Source organism: Pipra filicauda, unplaced genomic scaffold (genome assembly GCF_003945595.2).
Source record: "Pipra filicauda isolate LSUMZ 115617 unplaced genomic scaffold, ASM394559v2 scaffold359_size756093_pilon, whole genome shotgun sequence".
Taxonomy (NCBI): domain Eukaryota; kingdom Metazoa; phylum Chordata; class Aves; order Passeriformes; family Pipridae; genus Pipra; species Pipra filicauda.
The window spans coordinates 442,478-463,149 of record NW_024104486.1 but is presented as its reverse complement, the minus strand read 5'-3'; the positions used below and the strand labels follow the sequence as shown (position 1 = coordinate 463,149).

General features: G+C 37.8%; 1 protein-coding gene across 5 annotated transcripts in view; it reads right to left on the bottom strand.

Moving 5' to 3' along the window:
• Window positions 1–10,077: 10,077 nt before the first annotated feature.
• The window catches only part of NFIB (nuclear factor I B), a 162,446-nt gene continuing 151,851 nt past the window's right edge, over window positions 10,078–20,672 (bottom strand). For all 5 annotated transcript variants that reach the window (XM_027744919.2, XM_027744921.2, XM_039384478.1 and 2 more), the window contains one exon: window positions 10,078–11,549. In XM_027744919.2, the coding sequence (XP_027600720.1) occupies window positions 11,420–11,549 (130 nt within the window). In that variant the 3' untranslated portion in view covers window positions 10,078–11,419. The remainder of the gene's footprint in view (window positions 11,550–20,672) is intronic.

Here is a 20,672-nt window from a genome sequence, read left to right as displayed (position 1 = left end):
CACCACCCTCCCTAGGACAGAGTGATTCAACTCCACCACCTCTCATACTCAGGAGGAACAAGGAGGACACACGGCACAAGGGAAGCATTATAGGAACTGCTGCTTTGATTATTATTGGGCTGAGATAGTGGGCAATGGTAAATAAGGAGCCTGAGCAAACAAAGAAGGGTAAAGGCAGGAAAGGGAAGGGTGTTCACTGACCATGCTGGAGAAGAGCCTTGTGAGCCCGTGGGAAGACCAGGACAGGGCTGGCAGCAGGAGTTATGAAGCCAGCTGTGGGTTTGGATATGTCAGCTGTCTGTCTTTTCTGTCCCTAGCACCCTGTGAACACAGAGTTTTGATGTCTCACAGTGGGATGATATGCCCACCCAAATTTCTTCCCTGAGCACAGGACAAGACTCTTTCTTTTTCCTTACCCTAGTATCATCCTCCTGGAACCCTCCACACAATATCAAAATGCAAAGTGAATGAACTTGTAATTTTATAAGATAGCAAGTGTTTCTGATCTTCACATTGTTCCTTGCATGAAACATCACAGGCCTGAACACAAGGGTTAGAAACCTAAAAACTGCTTGGAAGGGGTCTCTCTTGCCTCCTTAAAAGCATAATGGTGCAATAAGAAAACTAATTACTAAAACGCCACCACTGTACCATTCCCTTTATCTTCCCTATCCACTACTTTAACAGAAGTGTTCCAAGGACCCCCAGGGTTTCTTATGACCACAGATTGAAAGCCGCTAACCTAGAGAAACACATCATCCATAGCATGTGCTGTCAAGCTTCCTATTGATACACCAGTTGAGGCTTGCCAGCCCCCATGGCTCTTGCTGCCATATGCTCCTGAGCGGAGTGATCCTGGTGGCTGTAATGGTACAGTCATTCTTGTGTGATGGCAGCATAACATGTCCAGAAGGTACTAAGCAAAGAAGGTCTAACAGGTGACCATCTGATCACAGCTATGTTTGCATGATCTGCTTAAGTCACTTTCACATCCCCTAAAGTGCCTTAACTGATATTCAGTCCACCATTAATATTTCTAACTTGTGCAAGTTCTAAGTCTTAGAAGCATCATGTTATATCAGGTTTATTTTCTTATAATTAGGTGTATTTTATGGGTATTGTAGTACATGTCCTCCTGTCCTGTTCAGAACCGAAACACGCTAGCGTACATTGAGGTATTAGATACAAAGTAAATTCTTGTATTTTAAAAGGAGGCAGTGAGGGCAGGAGAACGTCAACCTACCTTAAAAAAAAAAAAAAAACAAAACAAAACAAAAAAACAAAACCAAAAAACCAACCAACCAAACAAAAACCCCCAAAACAAAACAAACAAACAAAAAAGAGCAAACCAAAACCTTATCTTCATATTCTTGTTTCCATGAAACAGAAAAATATACTCAACTTCTAATGGGTTTCACAGATCCAGTTTTTCTGATCTGTGAAACAAATCCACTGTAAGTAACTGTGACATTTTTCAATGTACTTCAGCAGAAAAATACACTGAGGGAAACATTTCAATCTCAAATAATTTGGGAGGGAGGTGGTTTAAAATCAGAATTATGTCTGAAAAGTGTTTAAGTACTAAAGCCCCCACTTATCCTTGGATGACCTCATTGCATTTAGTGGTATTTCAGCATTCTAACTGGGGGCACCATTTGTTTCTTGAAACATCAGCAATTATCTGATCAGAGTTTTCAAAAATTGAACAGACAGCTGCTTACAATTGATACAGTGCCAGCTTTACAGTGCTGCAGATCTTGACTCGTCAGTTACGAGGAGATACATCTTTTATCCCTGCCTCAGCCCTGTTGTGTATCAGTTTGTTGCTTGTCTGCCCACAGCAATGTGTGCTGGTTTTGGCAACTGCAATGCATCTAAATATAGTCAGTGGAGACCATTGTTTTAGTAGTGAGTATCAGCTTAGCAAGCAGAAATAGTTCGAACACCTCTGTCCATCCTAAGGCAGTTGCCTCAGGGGAAAAAAAAAAAGCACATTAAGACCTGGAAATACATGTTCACCTAAATTAAGGTGCCTTACCAGAAATATGGATGGTTTTTAATAATCCTTGTTAAAGATCAGTTGCAGGATTTCAGAGGGACTTGCATCTGAGGGACTGAGGTTGCATCAGTCAGCCTTCCAGAGGAGCTGGTGCCCCCTCCACCCCCTGCTCCTTCTTCTTTTTTTTAAGTAGCAGGTTCTGTTTAGGTACTTGCCCACTGCAACTTATATCAAGCTTGATATAAAGGACTGGTGGTTTTCTCATCAGTTCCCATATGGTTTTTTAAGCTTTGCATTTTACAAGCAATGTCCAGTAACTTCGTTCATTCTTTTTCTGGAGAACATGATGATACTCTCGACAGAGTAAGAAAAGAGGACCAGGGTACTATACAATGGTGAATGTCATAAAAGGTAAATCGAGTTCAAGACATACTTGAATCCTTGCACATCTTTGGACAGACCTTTACAGCTCTCAGCATCTCAGTCAATCAACTTTTGTGGGTAAAGGCCTTGAAAATAGTGGCTGATCTCATGCCAATAAGGACCTTAAAGAAACTATCAGAGGATGCTCCAAAGATATATTTGGCAGGCAGAAGTAGGATAGCTCTTCTAAGGAAGATCTTGGTGAGGTCCTGCTTATATCTGACAATGCCAACAGACTTCTCTCTGTCATTAGTCTCAATTCTGCCATTTCTGAGGGTGACGTATATAACCTATCTATAAAACAATCCTGTAGTTACCTTACCAGAAAGACTTTAGGTTGCTGCTTTTTAAGTGGAGATGTGACAAAGCACATGAAAGTCACCTGAAAAACAGCAGTGAGCCTTTTTTTTCCTCCAACAAAAGGCAGACAAAATTTGGTTCAGTCTTGAGCATTCAATAACCTTCTTGTGTTCAGACAGCCCTGGCTGTGACTCAGATACTGGCAGTTAAACACTCCCAAGGGTCCTCTAGCACTCAGTGCCATCACCCTAAAGAAACAGATGCCCCTGGGCCCAGGCTTACAAGGAAGAGGCCAAGTCTATGTTTCTTTTCAGCTTTATCCAAAAAACCAGAAGCTGATTGAGCAATAGGTATAATATAAAAATTCAGATGAGTAACCAGAAAAAAAATTAAAATAAGACTCAAAAAGAAACCCAGACATGGAAAAGACAATTTAAGAACTTCATTTAATTGCTTAAGCAGCAAGCAGCACTGCACGTTTCTACCTTGTTGCTTGTGCATGCCTTTCGATCTGGTGTCAAGATTTATGTTACTTTTCAATTATAACGTTTAAGCTCATGGGAAAATAAACAAAAAACCACTGCAATTGAAATTTTATAAAGTGTTTGACCATTTCTTCTCAAAAATCTAGCAAATGGGAGAGCAGAAAGGCCTGAACCAGGACTTTTCAACCCCCTTGGGCTTGTCCTCACCATGAAGTTGCAAGTCATGGTCTTTGCATTCTCTTCCTCCTGCCACTTCTATCTTAGTGTTCTTGGGCACTGCATTGTGTACCTTGAGCATAGCATTGCAGCCCTGGCTGTGGCACTGGCCCTGTGAATAGATGCAGGCAGCTGCCAGTCTCTGTCCTGAACTATTTGCATCAGTGCTACTGTGCAGCTGGCTCATGGAGTGGGGCATGCATGGAATAGGGGATCAAAGTCATGTAAGATTGCTGCAGAATTCTAGTGAGTTGTATACAGCAGCAGGATGCTGAAGAGTGGTTGGAAAAGTAGGGCATTTTCTTATCAGAAAGGGGAGGTAGGACTGAATTTAATTGTCTCTGGATTATGCAGGAAAGTTTTATGGTTTGGAGCTTTAGGCATGGAACCTGAAATCCTCAATATAGTTTTCAAATCATGTCCAAATGACATCATTCAAGGAAATTCTAGCAGGGCAAATTGTTTGAATTTCCTAAATTTTCATGCCTGGCAATTTGTTTTGGAGACACACATGTACAACAAAGGGCCTTTCACAGAAAAAATAGTACATTTAATAAACAAATTGCCTTCGTGTAAAGAAACCAGTAGGGAAAAATATTAAACCATTTTCCATTTTTCTTACTACTAGTTGAAACTGGATAAATCTTATGCTCTAGAAACTGCAGAATATTTTTGCCTAAGTAGATGGAGAGTTGTTTAGTAGATGAAGAGTTGTTTGGCTTCACCGTGGGACAAAATTTGATGATTTATATATAATCCAATTTAAGTCCTTACATTGTGATCCCACCAGTCTCTTCCTGACTGTGTTCATTTCACGTGCTCTCTGTTGCTACTGGTTTACCGAATCCTAACAGCCTAAGCAGAAAACTATCTATTTTGAGAACATGAGCTGAATGAAACATCCCATACATACGCCTAATTCACACTTATGAAAAATAATTCTTCTTTTGTAGAGTTGAAGGATCTTTAGCTGAAACAAAGTTTTCTGGATTCAGAAAGAATTTTGGGAAGATTGGATCTTACCATCTTTATTCAACTAACATGCTATCATGAAGGCAGTTAAGAAATCAAAGACTGACTGTCTCACAAATCAATGGCATTAAAAGAAAACAGAAGTTTCCTGCCCTTTCGCTGTCATGATGAATCTTACATCACATTCAGGTCACCTGTGTAATTACTAGGGTTGGTAAAACATGATGATGAAAACTAAACATAAAATTTAAATCGAGCCAATTATCTGACTGTATCTCCTTTTCTTCTCATTCTCCTCTGCTTCCAGTGTAACTGCTAAGCCAAAATGTGTGCAAACAAATATGTTAAATCTAAACTTAGTATACACAGAACTCTCTAAGTTGTACCATGCTATCAGGGTACAAGCTTTCAGGTTAGTTTCTAAGATATTACTAATTATGACTCTTAGAGGCAGAAAAGAAAACATAAGACCAGAGTCTGTAGCATAGCTCATTTTTATTGTTTAAACAGTTTTTGCATAGGAAATATATCCGCTTCCAGTAATTGACTGCAGTATGAGCAGCTGCTAGCAGTGTAGGCTGGATATAACAGTAACAATCACATTAAGTCAAGCTTGATTTACACCAGTTTAAAACTTGTGGCAGTTGAGTTCATTTGTAACCTAAAAAAAAAAGTACCAAAAAGAACATTATTATCCTCCAACCAGGCACAATAAAAACCTTTGTTAACACTCAGGCTAAAAGCAGTTTTGATGCCAGAGGGCCCTAATTCCAAAATTAAGTAGCTGTACTGTAATACATCCTACTAGTGAAGGTTCATTACACAAAGACTGTGCATGCACCGTCTTTTTAATTAAAATGTAACCTTCAGGATTTATGGCCTCCAGTATGGGGAAAAATGCCAAAAGTTTTAAAATGGATCAACCCTGGTATGTAGCTAGCAAGCAATAACTGACTACTTGTCACCTACAGTTGTACTAAATGTATCTAAAGAAACACACAGCCCTACAAAAGTTGTTCTCAGAGAAATATCATTGAGATGGGGTGCCTCTTCCCAGCTTACTAAAAGTTCTATATGATATAAGCACAAATTAACAGCTTAATGAAGACATCTAATGCAGCTCTTGAGAAGCCTATGCCTGGGATTAAGGAACCCCTCACATTCTACAATGTTGTAGAGATTATTTTTGAAGAAAATGTTATCTGAAACATATTTACAGCTGAACTCAACAGAGACTGTGAAATTGAACAGGCACTGCTCATTTGTTTGAGTTTTTTGGTAAACATTTTGCTGGTTTTTGTTTCTTTCTCATTTTGCATCAACTTCTATCAGTCCATGCAACTTCAATGCCCTCAATGAAGAATGCATAATAAGCCATACTTCTTAAAAAACTTCCTTCTGCATATAGAGATACATTTGCCACATCAGTCCCTGTAGCACAGTTTTCAAAACGATTCTGTCAAAAATACAGTAATACAAAGACTGGCTTTAGTGTCACTAGCTCACACTGCTCTCCATTTATTTAGGCCACCTTTTGTTTTACTGTTACCGTATCATGCAATGAAAGTATCAAAGGCTTATTCTAGTATATCATGATGCTAGTGGCACTGAAGCCCTTTTTACAAATTCAACATACATCTGAATTGCAACACACAGATATTTCTAAAGAGTACTAACTAGTGAACCCTTTTATCATAAAAAACAAACAAACAAACAAACAAACAAACAACTACTTACAACCATTGAAGAAAAAATTGCAACAAAAAAATGTAAAAATTGACCGTCTCCAACTTGTCCCCTTTACTACTGACAACGTGACCAACAGAGCTGTGGCATGGAAACAGTACAAAGAGTTGTCATGGCAATAAGTTTGGCTGATGCAAAGGTCACTGTGCAGGGTTAAAGGGCAAAATAAGTGGTCCATGTTATCCTCCAACTGCAGTGCTCCACCACACCCACATAATTCTGAAAAATTAGAAAAACTGGGGAACTAGCAGAAAGTGCAAATAAGAAGGAGGCAGTTTTCAGCTCCTTCAGCATGGAGTAGAACATTCAGCTTTGAGCTTTTCCTGTTTAACTTTATTAGCTGGCATATGATTTTACTCTCTCTTTTTTTTTTTTCTTAAGCTTTCTATAGAAACCCAATAAAAAAAATCCAGGAGCATGCAGCTGGTTAATGTTAACAAAAGACCTTGACAGGATCATGTAAACCATAGAGGATGTCATGCTTGGGGCCTTACTGCCAGCAACATTAGAGAGTTTTTTTATTGAAAGTGAAAACTGTACACTGAATATGGGATAACTTTCTGCAGCCTTCATAATCTCACACAGTACACATAATTTAAATTTAGGTACAGAACACACTCCGGTGTCACAGATGTCCTTGTGCAATCTCTTTCATTAAGTCCTTATGAAGCTACAAGTTGCAAATCCAAAATTCTGCTCCCTGAGGACACAGCTGTGTGAGACTTAAGTACTGTTTTAGTTTTCTGCCTATCCTGAATTGCTCTGTGAACCTAATCTTAAATACCATCATGTAACAATCACAAAAACTTTTGCTAAAGGCCATATATACTAATAAAAAGACAGTGGTGCTTCCAACATTTTGAAATGCTCTGAAAACCAACTTTTCCAATACTAAATACAACAAAATAACCTTCATAAAATATAACTTTTCTCCATTTACATTTTTAAAGGATTAGTAACCCACGCTTTTCAAGCACAGGAATCTGCGAAATAACTCCTAACATGGACAGATTTTTTTTTTAATACATAAATTAAGAAACTGGAGAGTTTTAACCCAAGTCCAGTTTCCAAACAAAGAATATTTTTGTTTAAAAATGGAAACACATTTCCATTATAATTGTTAAAAAGTTAGCTTTACAAACAAGGGTATTTTAATTAAAAAAAAAATCCTTAACAAAACTATACAGTGTACAAATTACTGTCTACAAGGTAGGCGGTTCATTCAGAAGATCCTCCTTTCTTCTTGCTACTTGCAGCTTCACAAGCTCATTCACATATTTTCAATGGAGCTGCCCACCTGAACATCACCCCACAACTATATTGCTATAATTAATATTTTTGCCATGTCTTTATGTACAGTCTCCTTCACTGCCTTTTTTTTTTCCTTAGTCAAGCCTCAAGCGTTCATGTCACTCCAGGGGAAACACACTTCAGTGGCACAGCCATGAGGCCAGGGCTGCAAAGCAACTTAATAAAGGCAGAACAGTGCACATAGAACGGGGTGGCTCAATTTAGTCAGAATACACTTCCTGGTGAAGGAGGAGGCCAGAGACTGGATTTGAGTTCTCAATCATCTTAATCTTTTGACTGCTGAGCTCAAAAAAAAACCAAAACAAAATAACCAACAAAACCAACCTACAATAAATGAAAAGTTCATTATCTTCCAAACAGGCTTTTCTATTAGAGAGGCAGGTGTCAAAAACCCACAGTTGCTGAACAACCTCATTTATTCACATGGAAGGAAAGAGTTTACTTTTTAAAAAATTGCATCTGTAAGCTCAGCTTTTTTTGCATATAGGTGGTCAGAGATTAAAAAAAGGCTCTGTTAAGGACATCCATCTTCCTACAAGGGCAATCATCGTTTTGGCTATTGCGTGTTGAAGCCTGAATTTGTTCCAATTTTCTCCCAATGTGCTACTGAAAGCATATGGGGAACACCTTTCTAATGGTAATAATCAAGAATGTCGCCCTAGCACACCTTTCTGCTTCCAAACTGTTCTGCATCAGTGACATGTGTAAAGGACAACACATAATTTACTTCACCAGGCCAGAGCCTATGATGCACTCCGGTTGGGTCTAGCATATTTTGTCATATGTTTAGCAAACAATTGATCTACCATGGGGCTCAGAAAAAGAACAACACAATTTTACCTTTTTTTTCTTTTCTTTTTTTTTTTTTTTTTTTTTTTTTGTGTCTTGTATTTTTCTTCAGTTTAGCTAAATCTCAAATATTTATTTCTTTACAAATCCTGTCTCTTTAGCCATTCAGGCCCTGCCTACATGTCTCCTCCTGGAGACATGGGGTTGTGCCACCACCATGGCTCTTAAGCAACATGGACTGGCTGAAGCCAGAAGCGACTAATGGTGGTGTGCCCCTGACCAGTACTCACAGGGGTGGCTGAAGCTGGAGCTGCACCTCTGGGACTGCTCCAGAGTAAGAAAACCTCCAAAAGGCAGAGACAACTGCAAAGGATGGATTTTCCTACCAGGGTATCTTATATCCACATCTATACTCTCCTCTGCTTGCACCCTAATAAAAAGATGTGCTTTAAAGAAAAATTCACCCTGTGTTAAGCCACACATTGCAAAGATCCCTGGTGTATAAGAGGTCTCCAGCAACAGGCCCATTACTGATCTACCAAATGCGATCTTACTGGAAAAAGACCTTCATTTCCATCATAGTCTAATTCCTTGCATGAATTCCTTCTCCACTACAGCCTAGAACTCTCCATGTGATCTGCCGTATGAGAAGACTTTGCAAACCTCTGATGTAGCCCAAGCTGGCTGAAAGTTGTAATTCAGATGCTGTGAATTAAAAAACTTGGTGGAAGGACAGGGATGAAAATAATAATGTGAAGTAAAAAAAAAAAAAAAAAATGTTACCAGTCAAGCAGTCTAAGGGAGGCAAATTCTCTGCATAAACAACTCCAGAGTCAACTGGAGTCACTGGAACTATGCCGGCAAAGATTTTGGCCCTGTATTTGCATTTCCTAGACAAAGCAAGTGTCTTTGTCATTCTGAGCTAAAAGCATTTTCTAACATGCACTCTTTTGGGTGCAGTATCTGCCAGAATGGAACATGCTTCACCTCACTGTGGGTCTTGACCTATTTCTCTGTCTGTCTCTCTTTCTCAAGAAAAAAACCCTTGAAGTAAAACAATTTCCTCAAGTCAAGTCTGCCTCCAACAGAATTCATTATTTAATTTTTAAATCCAGAAATGATTTCAGCTTGCACCCCAGGTGTGAAGTTAAAAAGAGGGAACCGATTTGAAAGTTTGTCACAGTAGGCAGAACAGTTGCTTTGCAGCCCTTGCCTGGCTAAGGGTGCACTGCTTCACAGCTACACTGTAAAGTGTTAAAAATCCTCCCCACCCACCCCAGAATATATATATATATGTATGTATAAAAAAAAATCCCCTGTCCACCTCTCAGTACAGAAAAGGACCTCATCACACTGCAAAAATAGCAGTACCCACTTTGGTCAATTAAAACAAACAAAAAAAGCATACAGTATTCCTTTTTTTTTTTTTTTTTAAATCTGTGTACTTACCTATAATAACCAATACAGCTAAAAGCACTACCTACATAGGCAAAACTTGGTATTGCATAATTCGTATAAATTTGTATCCCCTCCCCCCAATATTAATTGGAAGATGAAAAACATGAAAGGTTAATAGAAAAAACACCAAAATACTGAAAATATTGCTGGTCGATTACAATTCTTAAGCGGCAACTATACACAGCCATGATATGCTTTATAAATGTGAGATAAAGGTATAACTGTCTAAAAAATCCATGATGTCACACATTTTTCGCATCTGGAATACAAAATATTTTGTCATAAAAATGGTAAAGATTTAAAATCATAATAAATGCAGCAAAACAAGTGTAGTGATGTCAATTTTTTTGTAGTTTTTTCTTTTTTTGTTTTTTTCCATTTTTTAGATTTCAAGGCAAGGCACGTAATGTGGACATTATATCTTCGTGCAAATTAGGATAACTGGAAAGAGTATTTTAAATTTTTAAAGAGACATAGAGGCAAAATGTCTGCCCATGCACATTATATTTCTGTCAATATGTGAAAATTGTTGAACAAGGCTAACTTCTGAAAGCACCATGCAAGTTTACAGCACCCTGTAATTAGACTTACATTAAGAGTGCATTATTTAAATACAACATATCCCCATCCTGGTATTACCAGTTTGTAAACGGTAAGCTTTGCCCTTGTGACATGGATTTGCCTATGTCTTTGTCTCTATGATGTAGATTTTACTGAAAGATGTAAACCCTATGGGTTCTTGATGCAACAAGTAACTTTAAATAAATAAATCCTACCCCTCTGTGGAGGCAGCAGCTAAACCAACATAAGTGCTGTGTTTCCATTGATTTCTTTTTCTCAAGAACATGATTTGTCTTGATTTAATGCCTTTTAATGCCCTCAAAAATTGAGGGGAAAAGTAAGTTTGTTCAAAGTAATTTTTATTTCTATTTTTAATCCCCTCAATTTAGAGTCCAAGGGCTGAAGGACTTATAGTGATGACCCCTTAGATACGATTTTTAAATTGCACTTGCCTCTGTAAGTGTTTCTTTAGTGGGGAAAATGTCACTTTTTTCAGTTTCTTTTTTTGTTTTTACTGTTGCATGAGAAGATAACACTTTTTACCTATGTAGAGGCATTTCTTTCATAGAGCCTGTGTGTTCATACTGATTGAAAACTTCAAACTGCATAACACACTATAAAAGGCTGAATTAAGGGCCAAAGTTTAATAAATCCATACTGATAACTAAAGGCTACAGAGCTTATTTTTAAAACATTTAGAAATCAGAGTGTTGAGAAAATGGCTGGCTCACAGCCCTTGTCCTCCTGCAGCTCTGCTGCTGCTGCCTAGCCTTTGTTTTGTGAGATAACCAGGAATAGTGATCTCATGCGTAAACAACAAGAATACTAAACCAATAGAACTAGCTTATCATGCAAATATTAAGGCATCTAGAAAGTCAGTTAAAATATATTGTCGGAGACAGAACATCTATTTCCCAGCGGACTTCATATAACAAAGGCTACTTAGCAGAAGCTGCATTCTACCCATCAGTGAAATATCATCGACCCTTTGTATCTCATTTCAGTTTCAACCATAAGGGAATTAGTGATTGTAAGAGCTGCATTTGCTGGTCTACTTTTTCTTCTTTCTTCAGTTTCTTTTCTCATCCTGTCTTCTTCTCTTTTTTCTTTTTTTTTTTTTTTTTTAATTTTGCTTTTAATTGTAATAAATTTTTTTCCCTCAGTTGCTTGTTTCTGCTTGAAGGAAAGGCTCTCCAATTATGTTCAAACCATAATTTGGGACATTTGTCGGCAGGATCGGTGTCCTATTTGATACTTGAAAAGGAACCAAGCTAGCCCAGGTACCAGGACTGTTGAAAGGGGAAAGAGACAAGGAGAGAGAGAAAGAGAGAGAAAAAAACAAAACATAAAATTAATTTGACTCAGAGTTAAGCCAATATTCATTATTACTACAGAAAATATATTCATTATATCAACTACTATAATGAAAAATATTCATTATAGCACTACTTAAAATAAAATTGGAAACCAAATTGTGAGCATTACTTGAGATTTTACTTCCCAGTTTTCTTTGTTAAAGTTTGAGTTATTTGAAAGAAAAATAACTTTGTTGAACTCAGTTGCAAGTTGTAACACTCCTATGTTACATTAGGTGGCCTGTCTATGAAAGCCCCCCAAAAATTTCAGACATAAATATATAGAGCAGACACAAGTAAACCATATAAGTGACAATATATAGCACAAGAAATGTTATTTAAGAGTTAGTGAAATACACTACAGTGTACAGGTTTTTCTCTTTTCAAGAATGCTGTATTAAGATTCAGTTGTTCAGCTTCCTGTGCAAACCTTACCCTCTTACAACCCAGCAGTTTATCCCAAGTTGGGCCTCTCAGGTGTGCAGATCACCAAGAGAACAGAAGACTTTTAATATTCAAAAAAACAGAAAGAGATTTTTCCCTAAAAGTGTCAGAGTCTAAGGAACACCAGCTAACGCAGGACCCAGTCACGTAAACACTTGCAGCCAAGGCTAGCCATCAGTCAAGGGTAGCAGTGAGTACCATAACTTTTTCAACAAACCTCTGAGAAATAAAATATTTTCAAAGACAATTCAATGACTAAAGGAACTTAAGCCATCATTTCAAAAGCACTCTGACACTAAGGAGCTGAAGTCCCAATGGCACTGACAAGTTCAACAGGCACCAAGCAGAACAGGTACTGTCCCCAACACTATTTGCAAGATGCATACTCAGAGACAGGCCTCAGCTGCTGCTAATCAGTACCCAGCACAGACCCTGAGCAGCCTGTTCCTTAGATGTGATTCTGGCAAATCAGAAATCCAACCCAAATAATCCTACGCTATATGGTTCTATGACTTTAAAGAAAGTCTTGTCACATTTAATCAGAAATAAAACAGCATCTTTATGTCAGTAATCATTGCCAAAGAACTAACACCAAAACTGGGCACAGAGCATGCAAACACATCCTTCCTCTGCATTCCACTTATCAAGTTTTTCTCCTCACTAGGTCTTTCCACAAACGTAACTGCTTACTTGGAAATACATTCTGGGATTAGACTGATGAGTTTCATGATAACACATCTGAAGACTAAACTCTCTGACGGTGTTTTGCGGAGGATGCATGCTGGAAGTTTTCTTTCCTCTCTTCTTTGGTCCCCTTTTTGGACTGCTCTCTCCTGGATAAGCAGATGCACTTTCGTGGCAGTGGTGTAAAGAGTAAAACACACTCTTATTATCTATTTTAAATGTGTACAAAATAATACATTTTACCTGACAGACTTCTGTGGTCTTTTCAGTTGCTGCTGTATGAATATTAAAGAATGCAGTCAACTTATTTTGTGAAATCCAGGGGACATATTCCTCAGGTCTTTCATATTAAAAATAATACAAACAGCTTCTGTCATGTACTCCTATTTCATACTATTTACCTCTCCAAATCTGTTAATTTACTATTTTGACTCCTAACAATTAATTTCAGGTGTCCTGTTTTAGACACACAAAAAAGTGGAATTCCTGACCTGCTTATCTCAATGATGGTCAAATTTTGAAGGGAACAGCACCAATTTTATTTCATCAAGGAAATAAAATAAATATGAATATCTTATTTTTTTCAATGTCTCAAGTACAAATATTATTCAATAGGATGTTTTGTTTTATTTTGTTTTTCAGTTGGTATATTCTTGAAGGACACCCGAAAATCTTCATAATTTTAAACTCTTCAGAAATTAAAAAAAAAAATCTGCTGTTTTCAAAATCTAAGATCAGCTAATACATTTCACTAAAATTTTTCTTTTTTTTTTTGTTTCAAGTCTATTGACTATTAAAAAAAGTCTGTTATGGAGAAAAAAAAAAGTTTTGAAAATTAAAAATCACAGTTACATCACAAATCTTCAAGCACTCACAAAGACTAAACCCCAGTTATGCATGAAAGATTTTTCCAATGAGATCTGATGAAAAGATTATGTTTAAAAAAAAAATAAAGTCAATACCAGAATCTCATCTAAGAGGCTTAATTGTTTCAACTTATTCTTCATCTTCCTTCAAAATTTGTTTTAAAATGCATTTTTTTTGCTCCTTCCTCTTTGGATTTCAGTGATGTTAAGAAGTAAATTATGAAATAACAGACAAAAAGCAAATTGCTTCCAAGCACAGGGATTTGTTAAAATAGTAATTAGTAACAAAAAAATAAAGAACCAAGAAGATTTGTTTACTTGGGATCTGCTTGAATGTATGTTTTACAGTGCACAGTTCTTTGCTGTCCTGTAACACACGATCTACAGTATTTAGTGACTTCAAACAAAATAGAAGACTAATTAAAAGAATGTTTGACATCAACATAGTATTTAAACATAGTATTTAAACGATTTCTGTGGCAAAGGCTAAACACACAGGCTCCAGGTTATCTTTCTGAAGATTTACAGTGCATTTCAGTGGTTGGACACATATATATGTGTGACATTTTGCTTTGTTTTAAAGTTGCCAACCTTCTAATGACTACAGTGGGTGAAGAAAACAAGTAAATGGTGACTAAAAACAAATTACTATTTGCAGCAGCTTTTTTATCCGCTACTTCAAATACCAGACAGAGATTTTGATTTTTGTGGAAAGTCCTCAATAAAATAAGTTGTAGCAAGTGCCTAACCAGACTGTTACTGCTGTATGACCTACAAATCTAATACAGGTGTTTATTTAAACCTTTCAAGCCTCCCTCCTCATATTAGGACCATAAGAAAAATGCAGACTGCAACAAATTCATCAGCACTGTTTATGAATCCCAAGGGAGTAATAGATCTCCCGTGTTAGCACTGTGTGTATCCCACAGGAGTTTTGAAGTCCCTTGCACTGTTTGCACCAAGCCTTCTGCCAGAAACGGTGGTGCAAGCAGCAGAGCACCCGTGGGACTGGGAGAACCTCACACCATCCTCCTGCAGGGCTCGAACAGCTGCCAATCCCACATCTCGGGAGATGACTGAAGTCCTGGTCCAAACATCTAAACTGGGCAGAGTCTGACTGTGCTGGCAGCTGGAAAAAACAGCCATTCCCTCTGTTTGCTGGCTCTTCTTGAGCCATGATCTTCAAGGCATGATGAGTTCTGGCTATATTTTAGGAAAAAACATATTTTGGGAAAAAACCTTATCATACTGCAGTAAGTCTATCTTGGGCCACCGCAGTCCTGGTTTCACCACCAGATGCTCACTGCAGACAAAGGAAGAAACCTAACTGAAAGCTACTGAGGAGGACAACCCTAATCACAGCACAGAGCTCTGATAACAGCTGTGACACAACAAATAACCAAAAACGCAACACAGGCTCTGCTAAGCTGAATGTCTATCCAACATTCCCACACCCCCCCATTATGTTTATGGCAAATTTAGCTGAATTTTCAGCTACCTCATGAGCCACAGTCTGCTTTGTAGCTCTCCAGAAAGCCAGCATGCAGCAACCAAGCCAGACTGACAGCCCAGAAGAGCAAGGTCCTCTTGTCAACTTTGTCTGGCCTGTTCTGAAGGGACCTCTGTGAATATTGCAGAGTTCAGCTTCTGCTGTGGAAACCATTCATGGTTTCTCTGTAGAGCATCCTAGCAGAAATGACAAGACAGTTCCTGCTGGCTGAAAAGCAAATTCTGCCTGGGTGTCCACATGGGTAGCAATAGTAGGAAACAGAATAACACCTTTCCCTTCACCACACTATCCTGCAGTTTGTGTAAGTGCCAGGTACAGTTCCAGCTCATGGTTTCACAAATATGAAGGCAATGCTTTGCCTCTGTCCACTAAGCGCCTCAGCACCGATGAAGCCAAAACTCTTTCCCATTGCCCAGGACATAGGTAAAGTGGTTGTCCTTGAAGAAGTTAATGAAATGTCCTTCTGCCCACACAGCTTCTCCTTCCTATAAAAAAAATCTTTGTATGTATGAGTGGAATAAAGCAGGCCTACCCCACTCTCCAGCTTACTGCTCCTGAGGAAATCTATGATACGTGTGCTGACACAGGTCAAAATATAAATGCCTTTCCCTTGGAATATGAATGACATCTAAAAAATCTGCTCAAGGTTAAGTTTTGAAGAAAATTACATGAGAACACCATCAGATACTGCAGTGAGATTTGTACTAGTAGCCTTTGTGATAGAAAGTACGATTTGCAGGACCACCTTTCTGAAACATTATATCTTTAAGTAATTTCACTACCAGGAAGGGTTTTCGCTTCACCATAGCTAGACTATCAGGTGTGTTACACAGTCATCAGTCCCTCTCTATCCACAGGAAGAATAACGTATTTATCTGTTCAAATGTAATAACACAGCAAAGGAAAATTCTGCAAGCAGCCTACAGGGTTTACATTCTCCATTACAGTATCTATTACAGTTTCCAGATGTTAATTCAATGAAGATTTCTGCCATGATTTCCTCTTAAAGATAATAATTGCTGTTTCAAGAACCTCTCATTAAAATATTACTGGAATGGACCACAAGTAGTACTTACATTATGTGTATATACAGTCCATTTTGGGGGTTATAATAACATGAAGAGTATAATAATGTTAAACAATTAACTAAATGCAATAAAAAACAAATCTAATCTGACCTGAGTAAATCTGAAGTCTTTCTGATTCTTATTTTCCACCATTTACTACCTTCTTTCTTTTACGGTTTCAGAATTAAGAGTATTTCACCATTCAGAAAGTACATCTAAACCAGAGTTTCATTCTTGAGGCTTTCATGTACATGAACCTACCACCTTACAGAAGATAAATCAGATCCTGCCAAGTCAGTCTTTGTACAGAAAAGGTAGAAATGCCTCCAATTTTGAGAGAAGACAATAGCAAGCCACCAAGCAAGGTTCATCTATGTCTGTACTAGGTTCCCACTTAGTTAAGGGACCTTTACCCTTTAAAATTACTAAGATAATAAGAATTTTAGAAATGCAATTTTGCTAATCCCAGTGCCCTGGCTAAATTTCTACTTGTTAACATTCTGAACTGGTCTCTGTAGGTAAACAGCTGCCAAATTTCCCCAAGGTGAGCACTTGTTTCAAGAGATATATTAAGTATATCTCAGGTTAATTTTGGATGACCTTTATAGTTTAGCAGGCACATACCACCCATCTAGCAGATGGAGGAGGTAAAGACCTACCGATTTATGTCCAAAAGAGGGAAAAGGGAATTCTGCTCTAAGAATACTACTTTTTCTGTTCCCTGCAGACTCCTTCTTGTGACAGTGCAACAAAAAAGGGTAAGGAAAGAACAGGAAGAGGCTACAGAGCCCATCACTAACAAAGAATACCCGTAGCAGAGGAAGGACCCAGAGAAATGGTGCATGTTCCTGCTGTGCTTTGGACCGTGCATGTATGAGCATTTGGTGCAGGAGCAGGGCTAAAGGAAGTTTGAAAACATGCAGTTGCACAGAGAAGGCCATGACCAAGTGAAGCCAAACCATGGAGAATATGTGCTTGGGTTACCAGAGGCCACTGGGTCGGCTATGAAGAACTGACTCTCCATTTTACAGACCTGCACTACTTCATATCCTCCAATTACTACGATTTCCATTTTAAACCATTAGATTTTTTACCTTAGTAGTTTTAAAAAATATAACTATGAATCTATCAAATTAGCATGACTAAATAGAGACAATCCTAACAGCACCAACTAACCAAACAAATAAAACCAGTGCAGTTCTACTGCTTCAAAAGAAACAACTGGAGGTAAGCTAACAAAGTAGAAAGCTGGAGTAACCAAGGGGTTAAAGATACAGTTTACACTTGGGAATTCTCTATAATATGCTCCTCCTTCCCTTGCAGCTGCCAAAAATCACATGACAGGAAACATAAGATTAAGTTTGTCCCACCTAAGTGAACAAAGAGTGCTCAGAACAGGCAATCAGTTCACTGTAGAGCAAGAACTTTTCTAATTCTGCTGGAATCTGCAGTGCTACTCAGAAAATATTACTGAAGTTGTTTTCTTTACTTTTACATCTTGCTTCTAGATCATCTCATTCATTTTGGTCACACTGCAGTTCTTGTTGCTTCTCTCATAAAGGTTAACTTCAAGCTCCAAACATAATCATGTGGAAAATGGACATTATTGATTCCTATGGTCCATTGTTCCCCCATTCTAAGTCCCTGAAGTTCAAGTTCAATCTGGAATTACATCATGTCTGGTTTCTCCTGGTTACCAGACGGCTTGAGACGTGACCACAGCTACAGAAAAAACAAACAGCCTTCTTCACGCTTCGGCTCCCCTATCGATTCAAACATAAACTTTTTTTCTTTCTCTCAAGTACGCTTCAAGTATGGAGCATGGTTAATTTAGAGATTAAGTTCCAAATTAGATTATCTAATGGCATTTTAATGGATTACTGACCCATTTCCTGTGGGATGGCAGCATGCAAGTCTGGCTTGAATACAACTAATTTCTTAGGAAGTGTTTGGAACATATTTGCCTAGATGGAGAGGAAACATAATGTTCTGCACATCTTTCTGCATTATGGAGTTGGGTAAAACTATTAGAGTTAGTAATTTAAATTTATAAAGATCAGAAATCATTAGATTTTTCTCTCCATGAATATTATTACAATCAGGATACTTCAGCCTTTTTTTTTCTGAAATCGTAATGGATTGATACTTCTATTCCATAATGAATTGATACTTCTATTCCAAAACATTGCCAGGGTAATGGGGACAGGAGGGAGAGATGAGGGAGGGGCAGGGGTCAGAGTATATGAACCACTGCTCTAACAGGTGTCTGTGTTTGCCAAAAAGTGCTTGCCACAGCAATGCTCCTGACTGTGTTCCTTTAGCTATGTGTTTGCTGGATATCAAACATGCACAAGGTGGTGGGCTGCAAAAGCAATCTGCACCTATTCTCACTTCCTCTCTGACTTCTTTCACAAATCAGATTATCCCATTGGATTGCTTTATCAGCATTGTTACCATAAACACAGAGTGGTGCTGGGGGCGGGGAGGGAATGATGCTTGGAATGCTGAACACTCCTACAACCAGAGTTGAGAAGGAAATTTAGCACTCTGAGAACAGAGCTCCCCTCAGCATCTCCAGCAACAAACCAGCTGTTGTATTGTGATGATGTGTGAAGATAACAGAACACAAGCAGGAAATGCTAGCCTAGTCCATTTGCCTGGATACTGTAAAGGTAAAGTAACAGTTAACCCACAAAACTAACACAGAATGATTCTTAAAAGAATTCATATAAATAAAAACACATTTGTCAATAGCTGAGTTAAAATGTACACTTTGTCAATGAAAAGCTGCTTACAGTCTCCAAATACTCCACATGCTCTAAAAGAGGCCGACCATGCCAGCTTTTCTGAGTATTTATACCGGAAATATAACTAATAGTGTAATAGTGGCTTAGATTCAGGATCAAACTCATTATCAGACTCATACACACACTTTTTGTCACTCTCACTCATGTTTCAAGTGTACTTTTTGCAAACACTCTTGCCCTCACGTAGTGACAGAGGCTGTGTTTTCCAAAATGAGCCTTATAGATTTTCACAGCTTCCCTCTGCCTTATGTCTCCAGGAACACAAGTATTATCACAGAACTGCAGTTACCAAAAAAAAGAAAGGTTTGGGGTTTTTTAATGGTTCTGGGTATCTTCTTTACATTTACACCCAAAATTGGCCTAGATTATCTTAAAAGTACTGGTGAACTTAATTCTATGGATGTGTTTAAATATTTTTCAAAGTTCATCAGAAATAATAAAATATATTTACAAATAAATACAAAAACACATATATGTATAAGAAAAAATATATAAAGGTGTAATATGTACAATTAATGCTCTAAGTAAACCACAAAAACCCAAAACAAAACAAAAGTGTGGATGGTTAGGTTATCAGGAGCAAAATAAAAACTACTACTTTCAAATACCTTATCAAGTAACTGAGGGTCTTTTTGGTTTTTTTTTTTTTTCTTTTGGATGCTCACAGGATTTTTAATATATTTCCTTTAAAGATACTAGAATGTTTAGTTCAGGTAAGCAAAGTATTAATCTAGTTTTTTTTATCACTATTCCTTGCAAGTCTTCTGGTTTTGTAAAACATGGTGTTCATCAATGACTAAAAAGTTTTGTGGCTTGGTGTTGGGTTTTTGTCTTGTATTATTCATATTCTCTTCTTTTTTTGCAAAATTCAGTTCCTTTGCGCACAGACCACTACCATCTTACACCTGAGTCTTTAAATGCCTGCAGATACATAATTTTATAAGGAAACAAAATCCCAGAAAATATATTTTGAAATCTATGTATCATATTTTGAAATCTATGCATTAGATCTACCATCAGGTATGACAGGCAACTATTAATAAGACAAAGAACACAGAAACAACAGAAGTTTTTTCATCATTCTCTCTCTCCACGTTTTCAAAGTGTGGTTCACCAAAAATGCTTCATGACAAAGCTTTCAGCTTGACCATGTTTGCTCCCTGATCTCTTTAGAGACAGAGCAGTTAACACTGAAGAACTGCCAACTTTTTTACCTTCTTGAGGTCACTAATATTTCAGAAAAATCAGTATACTTAAAATAACCACAAAAGCCTGATGTAAGAGGTCAGATTAAGCACTATCAAAATGAGCACTGCAGATCTGAGGAAATCACATAATCAAACATAATCAAAGCATTTGGGGTTGTGGAAACTTGTCTGGACTAGGATATATTTCTTTGCCAACATGTGACAATTCATTTTGCAGTACATTCTCTCTCTTTTTTTTAGTGTTAGTTTTGGTGTTAGAAAGTCTCACTGCTCCTTCGCCTGTGCAAGTATAATTTCTCCTCTTAGATTCTCACCCCTGTGGAATTTAAGGAATGTTGTATTCCAAAACCCAAATCCTAAAAGCAATCTGCTAAGAGAGAACTGTTCGTTTCCTTGTCCCTCAAGGCTGTGCTTAATCCAAGAGCAAGTAACATAGCCAAGGCCTCTAAGGAAATGCCTATGGCAGAGTTC